We start from the raw sequence: 15,197 nt of genomic DNA, 5'->3' as shown, positions 1-15,197 counted from the left end.
GTACATATTTACCACAATGGGGGCTGTACCTTGTACAATCTCGTGTGACAAATAAATAAATCTTGAATCTTTAATAGGTGCAATTCCACACAAAGTTAGTCAAATGAGGTGTATTTGTCTTTTTTTGTTATTATTATTTCCAATTTTCAAATTCATTTCCAAATAAGTGTCTCAGTTACTAATTTTCTTAAAATTGTAGTGTCTCATCTGTACATGCTGCGTCAAGTCTTTGACATAATCTCTGTTTATTTGTTCACTGGTGTTGTTAAGCTGAGAGCATCAAAGAAAAGCCAGAGCCTGGAGTGAAGAAGCCCTAAATTAGAGGTGGGTTGAAAACACTAATCTCACTCACAGGTGTATAGTGTCACACATTTATACAAAACACACCCCTTTAGGATTTATTCAAGATCTTGCAGAACCTTAACATTATCTCGATTGTGGAAACCCTCCACGAAATCGAGGTAATTGACAGGTGGCTGCACCGTCATGAGCTTTCAAATCCCGCCCCCCTGACAAAAAACAACAACAACATACAATAGCAATTGAGCCCAGGAATGAGTGGTTTGTCATGTAATTGGCAGTCAGTTAGAATCAGAGGAGGAGAAACACGTCCTATTGCACAAGGAACACGAACAATGTGAAACATTCCTGCACGAGAGCAAGAAAACACAACAGAAACAACAACATGTTAATTAACACAGGAAAAAAAACATGACCCTCAAGTCTGACATGTTAAAGGTCTCATATTATACCCTACTTCTCCAAGTTAAACTAGTTCCCTGGTGTCCTAATGAACATGTCTGTGACATGCTTTGGTAAATATACCATATGCATGAAGCACCACAGCAGTTCAGTCACCCTGCCAAAACAACCCTGTTCAGAACACTCTGTTTAGTAGTATCTCTTTAGGTCCACCTTAAAAAAAAGTAAAACAAAAATTAAGGGACAGTAAATGACATCTGCCTCAGAGGCTACTGGGAGCTAACAGCAGTTAGCATTTGGAAAAGTGATCATTTGCAGGCTCTAGCAGGCACATTGCCGTCATATATAACATGTATCCACTGGACAGATAAATCCTCTGAGGCTGGAAGTTTGTGTAGAACTCTGTGCTGCACTGTGGAGCCAAGAATAGAACTTTTCGTTCCATTTCCTTCCGGTTTTCGGATTACCGTTGCCCTCGCCAGCGCTCTCGTGTGTTTTACGGACTAAGCGGAGCTCCGCCGGACAACAATTACAGGAATTTAGCGTCTTGTGACATCCCAAAGAGTGCGGAAGTCAACATCATGTGTATTATCTCCTGTACTTAGACTGAGGAGGACAACAAAAACATGAGTGAGTCATCTTTTTCCACACTTCCAACCTCCCAGTCTTAGTCTTAGAGTCCCAAATATAAGTATTAAAATGATTAAAAAGTTGATTTTGCATAATATGGGACCTTTAAAGGAAGTTTGTGAGTCTAAATATAATTCAAGGTACTGTGGGAAGTAATGACTGAGACGTTTCCAGGATGCAAAGCAGCTCTTTATGCTTTCTGACCTGACCCAGTTAATCAAACACCGATCTGATCCTTCATTCCGTCCATGTCACCATCGATCCTACGCTCAACTGTATCTTCATTGTCATTAAAGCCAATGCTACTGCAGCACAACGCTTCATCCTTCACTTTGACAATCACACCAGCAAACAACCAGAAAAAAAATGAGACTCTCTGAATCACTGACATAGAGAAGAAAGAAAGAGTTAAAGAAGCCATTGTATTTATTTTGGTATCAGTTTTTTTTTTGTTTTTTTTAATCTTTATAAGGTGGTGTCCTGCACATTTATCGTGAAGTGTGATAACAAGGGAAGAAAGCGGCGCAGTGTTTGAGCAAAAAATGTGTGTAAAACCACTTAGCAGCTTTGACTGTAGCTTCTGTGCTCTGAATAAAGTCCCGTTCAGCCGAACTGGAGGGAGGGGGGAGGGAGGGGGGGTCATGAAGAGGTTATTTTGCGAGGGATCGCCGCTAATCGCCAGGCGTGAGCTGAGTCTTTAAACTGAGCCAAGACAAAGAATCACACCCTGAAAGTAGATACTGAATCTATGCTGCAAACATCAAAACGCTGAGATTTCACTTTTATTCAGCCTCTTCCACACAGTATTCCTCACTATGCTTGTGAAAGATAAGCAGGTCATGTGATCCAAGTGACCTACAGTATGTCAATGATTCAAAAATACTTTTAAAATGGGTTGAATGCCATCCATCTTTTTACCACTTTATCCTCCACATGAGGGTCACAGGGGTCGCTGGTGCCAATCCCAGCTGACATAGAGCGATAGGCGTGGTCACACCCTGGACATCAGTCCATCACAGGGACACATAGAGAGACAACCAACACTCACACGTACGGTCAATTTAGAGTGTCCAATTTGGCTTGAATGACACGCTGATGTAATTTTCAGTCAGCACAGCCACTCGCTGAGTTCAATTTTTTATTTTATTATTTTTTAAATGGTGTCAGTTTGCACATAATTGTTGTTATTTCTGTACATGGACAGCATACGTGCAATTTCAGGCACACTCATCTTCGTTTTATACATAAAAATGGCTTTTATTTGGCACGACAGCCAAGACGAAACAATAAAGTAGGCAGTGACTGATGAGCCTGGGAACAGGCCACACATTTCCACATGTTGCTTGACTACTAGTAGAAGTGAGCAGGGTTGGAACTAACTATTATTTGGTCCAGAAAATGTTGATCCGTGTTTACAAAACCTGGAAATGATGATGTTCTCGAATGTCTCGTCTTGTCCACAAACAAAAATGATTCAGTTTTAGTGATTTCTTTGTTGTATGGAGCAAAGAAACCAGAAAATATTGACATTTAAGAAGCTGAAGAATCAGAAACATTCATTATAATCGTTGCAGTTTCCGAAAAATATTTTCATTTTGGGGTAACATAATAAAATGTTGGTTTTTTTTTTTTAACCAGAAGAGGAGTCAGATTATCATGTTTGAATGTCTTTAAAAGTCTGGTTTTAGTCGGATATAAACAATAGTTACATTTCATCAAACGTCACATAAACAACCAGAGTGAGTGATGAGGAGAGGGTGACAGAGTTAAGGAGTGTTGACGCCTGTGTGTGTGTGTGTGTGTGTGTGTGTGTGTGTGTGTCCTCTGTTCATGCATTCTTACATTTCCAATGAGAGGTCAAGGTCGTGCGCCTTTAGTCATCGTCGAGCTTGCTATTCACAGCAGCATATGAATGACAATGACGCGCCATTACTTGTCCCTGGAGGGACATTGTTTTGCACTACATCATACATCATTCTACACACACACACACACACACGCACACGCCACCACACAGCAAAGACAGGTGCAAATATGCAAGTACAACAGCACGAGGCAGCGATAGGTGATTAGGTAACACGTCACTCAGCGCGTGTGCCCTGAAGCAGTAGATGCTATTGTCTCTGTAAATACAGAGCTGATAGCTAATGGGTTTGTAGCTGAAATTTGACACTGGCTTCTACGCTTTTATCTTTGCACTCAATATTTGATCTATTTTTACACTGCCTAACCAGCTTCAAAAACCTTATTACATCACCTATGACCAGTGGCTTTCGCAGCTTGTCTGGGGTGTACTACACCTTTTGCCCTATGTCAGCCGAGATTAACACCAGTGAGGATAAAGCAATCGAAGATGAATTAATGAATATCTCCACATACTTGATGGAATGCCATTGATCAGATTTAGTGGACGCTTTCATTCACCTCTCAGGATGGAATGTGACACTTCAACTGGCGACACCACAGCACCAACATTTTGTCCAATGTTTTTGCTCAGATAATAAGACAAGATGTGTTTAGTTTTAACAAATGTGAATTGGCTAATAGGCTACGATTAAGATGATGATCTGTGTTATATACCGATCTCGTAAAGGTCAGAATGTTAAAATCGCTGCCAACGTATGGACTAATGTCCTGGCTGCAAATCAACTCATCATAGGTTTTACATCCATGAATCTAAGTTAATTTGAAGATCTTTCCATTGAATAGAACAAGAAAATGAGAACGAGGGAAAACTAAAAACCAAAATAACAAAAAAAATCCCACGATTTCCTGTATTTCCTGCAGTCATTTTCCCTGTGGAGCAAAATCACACGTCGACACTTCAAACTGAGCTATTTTAACATGAAATTCTAATTTTGTGGCATAGAAAAGCTGTTGAAACTAATGATGAAGACAGAAAAATGGGCCAGTGGTAGTAAATTTACATGCAGCACCAATAAGAATGAAACACTTAAATATTCACCACACGACACACACTAGTACATAGAGTTTCAGTGACACAGTCAAAGAGCCAGTGAGAAGAGAAATTACAGAAACTATAAGAGCTCCATACTCTGCAACCTTCAGCTGCCTCTATGAATAAACACAGTGATGCCTGCTGGCCAGCCTCTGCACGAGAGAGAGTGTGCTGTGATTGGCTGTCAGCTGACTGCGTGTATCCTACCTCCTGGTCGTGTTGATACAGAGCATCAGTCAGAAGTGGGTCAGTGGAGGCATTAACATACATTACACAGAGAATATGTGGGAATATTTCTCACTGTCCTCTCATCGTCTGTGGAGCTGCTGCGCGACACTTAAAGCCTGTATGGCGTTCAGCTCAAGTATATATTCAAATGTATTAATACCAAGGCAGTGCACAGTGTCCATGTGAATTTACACTTAAGAGAAATTGTGAAACTGGGTTAAATTAAAGGAATCATTTGAAATGTTGACACATTATTGAATGATCACCAATTCAGAAATGACAAATATAGAATTCTGCCACAACTATGCGATGAAATTAAACAAACATTATAGAGAAATATGTTAAAGGGGTCATATTATACCTCATTTCCCCAAGTTAAACTAGTTCCCTGGTGTCCTAATGAACATGTCTGTGACATGCTTTGGTCAAAATACCATAAGGATGAAGCACCACAGCAGTTCAATCACCCTGCCAAAACAGCCCTGTTCAGAACGTTCTGTTTAGTAGTGTCTCTTTAGGTCCACCTTAAAGGTCCACCTTAAATAAAACTTAAGGGACAGGAAATGACATCAGCCACAGAGGCTACTGGGAGCTAACAGCAGTTAGCATTTGGAAAAGTGATCATTTGGAGGCTCTAGCAGGCACATTGCCGTCATATATAACATGTATCCACTGGACAGATAAATCCTCTGAGGCTGGAAGTTTGTGTAGAACTCTGTGCTGCACTGTGGAGCCAAGAATAGAACTTTTTGCGGACTTCCGGTTTTCGGATACCGTTACCGTACTCCCCAGCACTCTCACATTTTTTAAGGGACAAAGCGGAGGCCTGCGAGACAGCAATTCCAGAAATTTAGCATCTTGTGACGTCCCAGTGAGCGCGGAAGTCAACAATGAGTGTTTCATCTACTGTACTTAGACTGAGGAGGACCACAAAAACATGAGTGAGTCATCTTTTTTCACACTTTGCCGACCGATAGGGCCTCCAGAGTCCCAAATATAAGGATTTAAATGATTAAAAAGTTGATTTAGCGTAATATGTCCCCTTTAAAGTGACTCTCAGATGTGCTGGTAAATAGATTTCCTGCTGGATAGAGCAGTTTTTCAGTCCTTAAGCTAAACCGACAGAGCAACAGTTCCTATTCATCCGTGTATGAGAGTGGTATTGATCTTCTCATCTGTGTCTAATGCCTCACAACTAATACTTAAAAATATCAAACTGTTCCTTTAAGTAAACGGCCCTTTAAAACAGCAGTGGAATATGATACTAAAGTGCTAAACTGATCCATATGGATCAGTTTAGCACTTTAGTATCATATTCATGTAATGTTTTTTTTCTGGCCAACACTGTTCCACAGAATAAACCATTTTCTGAACTTTTATCGACTTGTGAATAACAATCAGTCGGTTCTTTCTGAACTGTGTGATAGGAGCACATATGAGAGGAGTTGGTTTTAAAATAACAAACACAAAGTGCATGTTCAAAAGCTTCTCTTTTTTCGGTCGGTGAAAAATGCTTGGTTTAAAACATGTGCCTGTTACACAAGAACGCCCACACCGCTCAGGACACAGCACCTCTCGCTTTCTAAAAAAAAAAGGGTAAAAGTTAAAATAAATAAATAAATATATATTCATATACTGCTTATACAAAGTGAACAGAGCGTCTGCAGAGAGAGAGACAAAAAAAGTGTGAAGTTCTCACCACAGTGATTCATCATCACACACAATCAGTGCATGTAAAAACAGTTCTGTTTTGGGATAAATAAATTATTAATGTCTCTTTTGTTGTATGATCGAGTATTATTTTTAATTTACCATTCATCTAAACAGGTAATTGGTAGTAACACAAAAAAAACCAAAAACATTTAACCCTTAGAACACATTACTTAGACACAGTATATACTAGGGCTATAAGAATGTGCAACATAGAGCATCTCCTCCTTTCTTTCAGCACAACCTACGCAATCTGATTTTTTTTTTTTCAAAGACCAAAGTGCACTTGGCTCATTTTTATGAACAAAAATAAAAGAAAAACGGTCTATTTTGTGACTCTTGCACACTTATAGCTACTTCATATCCCGACTGTGATATAAATGTGATATCAACTTTGACACAACAACACATAAGAAGACAAAAACACAATTTTTTTTTAAAGCCTGAGTATGTGACCTACAAACACACTCCCCAGGATGTCCATATAAGGAGTTGTGTATTATTCCCACAGCAATTTACCTGGACGGGTGCACGGTGCTGCGTGAGCACTAAGGGTTAAAGAATGAAAGTTTGACAATCTGCCTCCAGTGCTGCCATCATACAGAACATACAGAAACTCTTATTCCAGTTCCTGTGCAGACATCATGCAGATATTTACTAACCCGTTTCTGCAAAAATCACCAAGGCATTCTATCAGAGTCTGATCATCCATACAGCAACCATCCGCACCTACACAGCTGAAGAAATCCCCCTGGACCACACTGCAACTTTCACTCACTTCTTAACCTCGTTACCACCATGAGCCACAAACCAACCACCGTAGCCACGCTGTAAGCCTCCTGCAGCTGTCTCAGCCTCGAGCAGCAACACCTGTAAACCCACACACCTGCTCTCACACTATCGCGCCTGACCCTACCGTCTCCAAAGAAGACATCCTCTGCTTCTTCGCGCATCCTCTCATCCAGGTCGTCCTCTGCAACGTTGGTCATCGTCGCCATCACTATTCCTCTCGTCTCCTTCTCCTTCTTCTTCTTCTCTCCCCCTCGCTTTTTTTTCCTCAGCTGACCAACCGTTGCTTGGCAGAGGGAGAGAGTGACTGGACTGGAAAGATTGAATCAGCACTGGTTTGGCCTCTTCGCTTCAGGCGACAGCGCGATCACCAGCAGGCTCCTCGCTCGCTCCAGAGAGAGAGAGGACTGGGATTGAGCTGAGCTTCAGCTGCCTGCACCAGGATATGTGTGTGTGAGTGTGTGAGTGTTTAAGTGCAAGATCATGAGAGTGTGTGTGCGTGAGTGTGTAAGTGTGTGAGTGTGTGGGTGAGAGAGAGAACTCCCAGCCACTGCAGCAGTGCAGATTTCATAACATCCTGTGTAAAGCTGAAGTGAGAGTGTGCTGTTTGAAGAGCACTTGTATGAGTGAGTGTTCAAATAGGGAGGGTATGTGTGTGTGTGTGTGTGTGTGTGTGATAATGTGATTATGTGCTCCAGGTATGTTTCGGGGACCTAAATCTGTTTACACTGTCTCATTATGGGGACTTGTCTTCCTTATGGGGATAAAAATCAAGTCCACGTAATGTAAATGATTACGGTGAAGACATGATGTGTGGTTAATGTGTGTGTTTGTGTGTGTAAAAGACAGTAACACACAGTATGAATCTCTGCAACGAGCCAGCTTGAGTGCCTGCCTGGTGATTAACAATAATTAGATTTTGTATTGTGAGCCAGGAAGAGCATGGGAAAAAAAAGTGTGAAAATGTGCATGTGTGTGAGCGCGTGTGTGTGTGTGTTTGTGTGTGTGGAATGGCATATGAGATCTGGACTTGGCTCCACTTGTCATTCCTTCACAGCTCACCAGGAACCATGGCCCCACACTGATTGCTCCCTCTATTTTTTCCACTTGGCCCATACACCACGGAGGCCCCTGCGCCGCTGATAACGCAATTGTGTTCTGTCGCTGAAAGCCTCTACGCTGCCACTCATGACACACAGGCAAAAAAAGAAAACACACTCTCACCTGCTCTGATTCAGTGAAAAAAAGGGAGAAGGATTTGCTTCAGACAAAGATTTTTGGTTCACGGAGCCAAACATCTGTTGTGTTCAACCCAAACAGTGAGCAGCTCTCACATCTTACGCTCTGCTCAAACCATCACAACACAAAGTACCACAACTCATTTAGCCACACACATAAACCTGATGCCATGACTATTTGATAAATTCTCTTTATTGTGCTGTAGACAGGATATTTTCCTACTAGCTGGATTGAAAGAACCCTTTAAATTTGACAAAACTGGACAAAACTAGAATATTTCTGCTATTGCATTTAAGTACACAATATGTGTGAATATAATTCCCTCAGCTCACCTGTTTACAAATGTACCCTAATTACTGGTAACAAGACGGTAAAAAGAAGTAAAAACCCACATTTTCCTTCCTCCTTTTCACACCGTGCCTCCGTCTGTCCTCACTGTGCAGTTTCTCTGACTCATATCCCATTTACACAAAAACCAATTCCCTACCAAAATAGAATCTAGGCCTCAAGTCAACTCATTATTACTCTTCCTTCAGACTTCCTCTCCCTTGAAGGCTGAAGCTCCGGGGAACAATCCTGAAATTCATCGCCACCGAGACTAGTCCAGACAACTCGAGACACGTCACTAAATCTATCAGGACGGAGGTGGAACGTTGTTGTGGGCAGCTTGCTGAGTCAACGACAATTTTCTCAGGTCATTCTGAGACAAAACACACACAGTCAGGTGTTTGGCAGACGATGCGTGTGGATGTTAATATCTGTCAGCCTAAACCAGGAACTGAAACCAAGACAACGGCTAAAATTGGAGGCAAAACTGCTGTGAAGAATGTACTTGAAAAGTAGTGCATTATGTACACGCTTTGGTGTAGTGGATAGAACCAGTAGTGGTGCATGTTCTCCCCGTGTGTGTGTGGGGTTTTCTCCAGGTTTTCCGCTTTCCTCCCACAGTCCAAAAGCATGCAGATTTGCAGATTTAGGGCAAACTAGACACTTAAAATTGACCGTAGGTGTGAGAGTGGATGGTTGTTTGTCTCTATATGTGGTTCTGTGATGGACTGGCAACCTGTCCAGGGTGTGACCCCGCCTTTTACCCTATGTCAGCTGGGATTGGCACCAGCGACCCTCATGTGGAGGATAAAGCTGTAGAAGACGGATGAATGGAAGAACATCTGTGAACCTACACAGGTAAATGTATTATAGAAACAGCTTAGAGAGCAACTTTTCAGCAGCATTCAATAGTGATATATAACACGTTAACGGCGGTCAACGTTAACTCATGACACGTTTCCATGACGACTGACCGGAAAAAGAAGCGCATGACGTCATGTTTACGTGCCACGGCACCGGAGTCCAGGCACCAGTTAGCGCCGTTAGCTGCGTTAGCTCCTTTAGCGCCGTTAGCGAGCCTACAATCGAACTGGAGCGGTCTGTTTATTAAAAGAATATGTGCCTATGTGTGCCTCTCTTTAAAGTTTAGCGTTACTTTAGAGACACCTTTTAATAATCAGGAGTCCCGTAAACATGACGTCACGCGTGCCTTTTTCCGTTCAGTCGTCATGGAAACGCCGTTAACGCGCTAACGTGCCTAGCACTAGTATTCAACTTTATAAACGAATAGTCTCTCAGTCAATAATTTGACATATTGCATTACTTAATAAACACTGTGTTTGCTGCTTTTCTTGGATTATACCAGTGCACACTGACTACTGGCTACATAAGTATCGACAACTGAAAGAAGGAAGATGCCATTTTAAAATGTCAACCTTTCATTCTGAACAATTGAAATTGCATATTTCCAATCATTTACCTGCGATTCTGAAGCTGATTTGATTGAGGAATGTTGTCTATAAATAATCTCTCAATGAATGAATCAATCAATCAATTAAAAAATGTTAGTTGCAATCCCAATAGGAAAATAAAAATCAATCAACATGAAAACATAAAAGAAAGTGAGTCCTTCCTTCAATTACAACCGTAGAAGAAACAGGTTTGGTTATGTTCTTACACAAAAACATGGTAAAGGATCATTGTCATAGTTAGTCATAAAAATGAGGAGCAGTTATTGATCTAAGAAGATTTATTTTCTCCTGATAGCGCAGACTTTACTGCTCTTTAAAGCCATGAATGAATTATGAATGTGGGAGTGATAATCAGCTGCTGCTGCTGCTGCTGCTGCACACACACACACACACACACACGCACGCACGCGTACGCGCACAGGACAGGGTGGGATATGACAACATCCAGCTGATGAGACTATGGAAAGAATCATTCAACGGTTTTTAAGAAGACAATATGGAGTCTGTAGAAACTACACACCTCCTTTTTTGTTCCCGACAACAAGAAATAAAGTGATGAAATAAACAGCAGACAGAGCTATAATAAAAGACGGCTTATTTCTACAGTCATAATGAATGCTCACTAACCAGTCTGGTGGTTCACTGCAGTGAGACAGAGGCATGTTTTGACTTTGTGACTCTGATCCTGAAGGAGAATCACGGACTGCACAGGCCACTCATGCAGAAACAATCCCTGTTATCATCATCATCATCATCATCATCATCATCATCACATGAGCTGGTGACTATGAAGCATTTTCACTTTCTTATGTAATTTGTTTATTTGTCTTCATGTGCATCAATAAATAATGTTGTCTTCGGAAAGGGGAAAAAAAAAGAGAGAAAAGTAGGAGCTTGGAAAAGCTTGCAACAGCAGACTGTTTACTGCAGCCGATGCACCCTATACATCACATAGTCATCACATCACATAGTCATCGTCAAAAGCTCCGCCCTTAAAACACAATAAGACACTCTGCATAACAGGGCAGCTTCATTGATCCTGACTATACATCATGTCTGAATCAGCTGCAGAAAACGCAGCACTGCAAGAAATACAGCCAAAGAAATGTTCTTTGTTTATTGATGACTCTCAGGACATGAAGAGGGTTTGATGGGAGTAGGTCACACATATGCAAGTCAATACAAACAAATCTTAAGCAAAACCAAAGTCATTCTTGCAAGAATCAAGCAAGTTACAAGTCAAGTTGTACGACTATAGACGATAAAGATGATTTACCAGATATTCCACATTAATTATGCTGAAAATAAAGACCGTCATTTTGAGTTTTATCTGTAACAGAAACACTGTTTTACTCACACAATGTAAAGATTGATTCATGGTCCTATACAATGGAATTCTTTATTTAAAAAAAAAAAAAAAAAAAGACATTAATAGTTTTAGAATTAGGCTAAAAACAGCATGTTTCAAGCACCAATCATAACCTGATTTTTGGCCCCACCAAGATGTTAAAGGCGCCATATGTAAGAATGTGGCCAAAAACGGTTACTACAGTCAAATTTAAAATACCGAGGTCTTTTAGGTTTCGTTTTCTCCGCCATTGCAGCTCACACGTAACTGGCAACCCGTGGTTGCTCGACAGCTGAGACTCTACTGACTGCAATGATTGGTAGACGGCAGTAGGTGGCGCCACATGCCAAAACATGATTTCAAAACATAAACATGATTTGCAGTCCGCAAAAAATGTTTTGAATGCAAATATTTTGTCTGTACTGTTGTTGTTGGTGAGTTCAGTTTGTTATATGAACATTATTCCTGAGTCTGTGACATATTAGGAGGATTTTATGGCCAGTTGATTTAGATTTATTACATAATGCACCTTTAACTAGCGTTAGATTAAAATAGCAAGCAACTGAAATCCTGTCTTAACTTCCTTTTGTCGGATTTGAAGCGTCAAATTGAATTACACGTTGTGGTGTAGGTGTCGCTCGGTTGCCAGGTTTGTAAGCAAGGCCGCAAAAGCAAGAAACCCAATGTTTTTTGTGTTTCAAAAACAAATTGTATTTGAGAAAATTTTGAAAAAGTCCTGGCCAGGTATTTGTTTCACAGTTGTAACATTATGTTTTGAAAATGACTAGTTATGGCTTGGTGGTTGATACATTGAAATAAATGTTCTTTTTTTTTTTTTTTTTTTAATAGCTTAGTAGTATAAAAATGTAAATAAATATTGGTGTCGGATTTGGACAAGAAATAGTTTTATTGAACTGTCCCTAATTTAATTACATGGGCTGAGGGTAACACTCAACAATATTCCATAATAATAACAATAATAATGCATTATATTTGAAGGTGCCTTTCAAGACACTCAAGGTCGCCATAAGACAAAGTCATTTTGAGTCTTCAACTCCTCAAATCTGACTCCAGTCAAGTCATGTGACTCGAGTCCCCAACATAAGAGTAGAAAAAGCATTTCTGCTTCCCAAGTTTCTTCCCTTTATTGTTTACTGTCCTAATCTCACAAGATTAACAAATGCAGTGAAGCCTGTCAGTCTATTTAAAGTACAACACTTGCCAGGCCTCTCTCTCTGCCTATCATCACATTTGCTCTGTTCTTCATTCCCACCACAACCACCACAGCATCCACCTGTAGAATTTCCTCATTTCTGTGTATATAATCTGCTGGGGGTGATGACATCAGAGCCTAAACAACAAACTTGAATATGTTTTCCTTCCGTAATAAACATTTTAAACGTGAGTGAATCCAGATCTGCATCACGATCACCGCCAAACTCTCAGAGTCATATCCTCCATCCCCAGAACATTTGGATGGCATCTACTATGAAAAGCCCCAATACCAATTCAGCTACAGCTTCCGACCGCGGGTCGTTTTGTAGGCGGCGGTGCCAGAAAAACGGCTTCACGTTTGTGCTGCGTTTGCTCTGCTGTGCATTTCAATGAGTGGCGACATTGTTGTCAACAGTGGAGAAAACCCCCTGCTTTTGGGAAATGCAAACGCATGCTGCAGAGATGCTCACAAACAATGCCAACACACACACACAGAAAGATATTTACACGACAACAACACTGAACGTTCACACACACAATGACACCAAACACAACGCAGTAAAATACACCAGCACACACACACGTACAAACGTCTGTTACTCTGGCAGAGCAGAGAGGAGCACAATCAGAGTCCGCTCGGTACAATGGTGTTGTTTGAATGGGTCAAACAATGGAGCTCTTTGGCATCTGAATCCAGCCAGATGATGAATAACCCGGGAGGCTGAATAGGCGGCTTCAGCCTCCTACACACTCACACTCACAGGCCCTGACAATGAGCATCAGTGCGCCGCCACGTTACTGTAGCTGAAAATATCAGTCATTTGCATGGTAGTGTCACCTCTTTAGCATCCAGGCTACACAAACACAGAAGGTACAGATCTCCTGTATGTGGAGATTTAAGTACATTATTGTATTTCTTCATGGAAAGATGCTTCAAACATGCACCAAACACAGAAAATACACAAAAAGTCAAATTCTAAGTATGCAATCCTCAGATCAGACTGACTGTGCACAAAACCGTGCATCAACATGATCACAACAAGATTTAGGGTTATTTTTTCCACTTTCAAGCTGAGGTCACAGAGTTCAAGTCCATGGTTTTTCAATGAACATGAGGTTTTCAGTCACATGGAGAGTGTTTTACTTGTTAAAAACATATACGAAAAAAACACTCACTTGACTTTAATAAGCTCGATATTGGATTTTCAACATGAGATTTTAAACCAATTCACACACTTTCTTGTATAATAACATGATAAACGTCAACTCTTATCCGCCGAAGAAGAAACAATGGGAGGAGAAAACACAAAAAGGCCAATTCATAAAGTCTTTGTAGACTGAATTTCCAAGTACAATGAATGCTCAGAGATTGTATACACATGAAGAGGAAGAGGAAAACGAATCAAGGAATTTCGTGATGTCACTGTGACCTCCTGCGCTAAAGCATGACACATAGGTGTGGGTCGTAAGTGATGGGGAGGGGCTGAGGAACAGAACTTTGATATCCTGCTCTGGTTAAATCAAAACAAGACACAGAAGAAGCAGATTTTTAAAAAAACAGAAAAAAAAGAAGAGACCTCCACCCAAATTACTGCCTCTTTTTCCCTCCCTTGAAGAAGAATGACAAAATAGCATGATTGTGGAGGGGGTGCCTGGTTACCCTGGTAACAATAATGAGGGCATTGCGTGGTAAATCCAATTTGTCATGGCACTCTGACTCATTCGATGTGCACGTGTATGTTTGCGAGTGTGTGCGCGCAAATCACTACAGGCCTCAAGTGTTTGATAGGAAGCATTCACAATAAGGCATAATATAGTTATATCCAGTTCACACGGTGTGCTTTTTTTTTTTTTTTTTGCATGTTCACACACAGGCCACGCACTCCAGCTCCTAATTTTGGCTTTTCAATAAAGAAAAACTGTCAGAATCACAGACTCAGTCACAGGTAAACAAACAGGGTCATTTGCCTGTGCAAACATTAGTGGCTCCCACTTGGTCAAAAGCACAGTTTGTGAGGGTCTGAATAAACTTGTCTGGCTTCATGTGCAGAAGGAAAGCATGGCAAATAAGATGGGTTTTTTTTAGCAATAAATGGAAAAAGTAAAGATACAGCAGACATACTCACTCCAAGCATATCGATATCTTCTCATCTTTATATAATTGTAAGACCTGAATCTGGAGTACATGGTGTTTTAAGGATAATCCAAGCGTCACCGTGAAGCCTGCGACTCCTTCTGCGCCGTCACCACCACTGCTCTCTCTCCTCGTCTCTCCCTGCCGCTATTGTATTTTGTCTTTTTCCCTTTCCTCCTGCCCTCGTTGACTTTCTGTCTCGGTCTCATTGTGCAAAGAGGGGCATCAGGACAATAGCGGCGATACAGCTGCTGCAAAACAGCTGTGCAGACTGGTGCGCCGCAGAGACGGCGGTGCCCGTGTTTGTGCAGCCCTGATGCTTCCGGTCACACCTGGAGACAAGAGGCCTTTTCTGTTCTTCAGTGTCTGTGACCCTCAGTGTCACACTTACACTGATGGACTCAGGACGTTACAGGAAGTACTAAGTAAAGTAAAAATTAATGC

The 15,197-nt window shown here is 41.1% G+C and overlaps 1 protein-coding gene across 1 annotated transcript in view; it reads right to left on the bottom strand.

The window, feature by feature from the left end:
• Window positions 1-14,962, bottom strand: part of ripor2 (RHO family interacting cell polarization regulator 2) — a gene marked incomplete at its 5' end in the record, with an annotated part of 67,759 nt that extends 52,797 nt beyond the window's left edge. Inside the window, 4 exons of the mRNA XM_083899488.1 lie at window positions 7,146-7,304; window positions 8,059-8,203; window positions 8,783-8,927; window positions 14,835-14,962. Of these exons, the coding sequence (XP_083755614.1) occupies window positions 7,146-7,304; window positions 8,059-8,203; window positions 8,783-8,927; window positions 14,835-14,962 (577 nt within the window). The remainder of the gene's footprint in view (window positions 1-7,145; window positions 7,305-8,058; window positions 8,204-8,782; window positions 8,928-14,834) is intronic.
• Between the last annotated feature and the right edge of the window lie 235 nt (window positions 14,963-15,197).

Source organism: Microchirus variegatus (assembly GCF_963457635.1).
Source record: "Microchirus variegatus genome assembly, chromosome: 13".
Taxonomy (NCBI): Eukaryota; Metazoa; Chordata; class Actinopteri; order Pleuronectiformes; family Soleidae; genus Microchirus; species Microchirus variegatus.
This window is presented reverse-complemented; position numbering and strand designations above follow the sequence as displayed.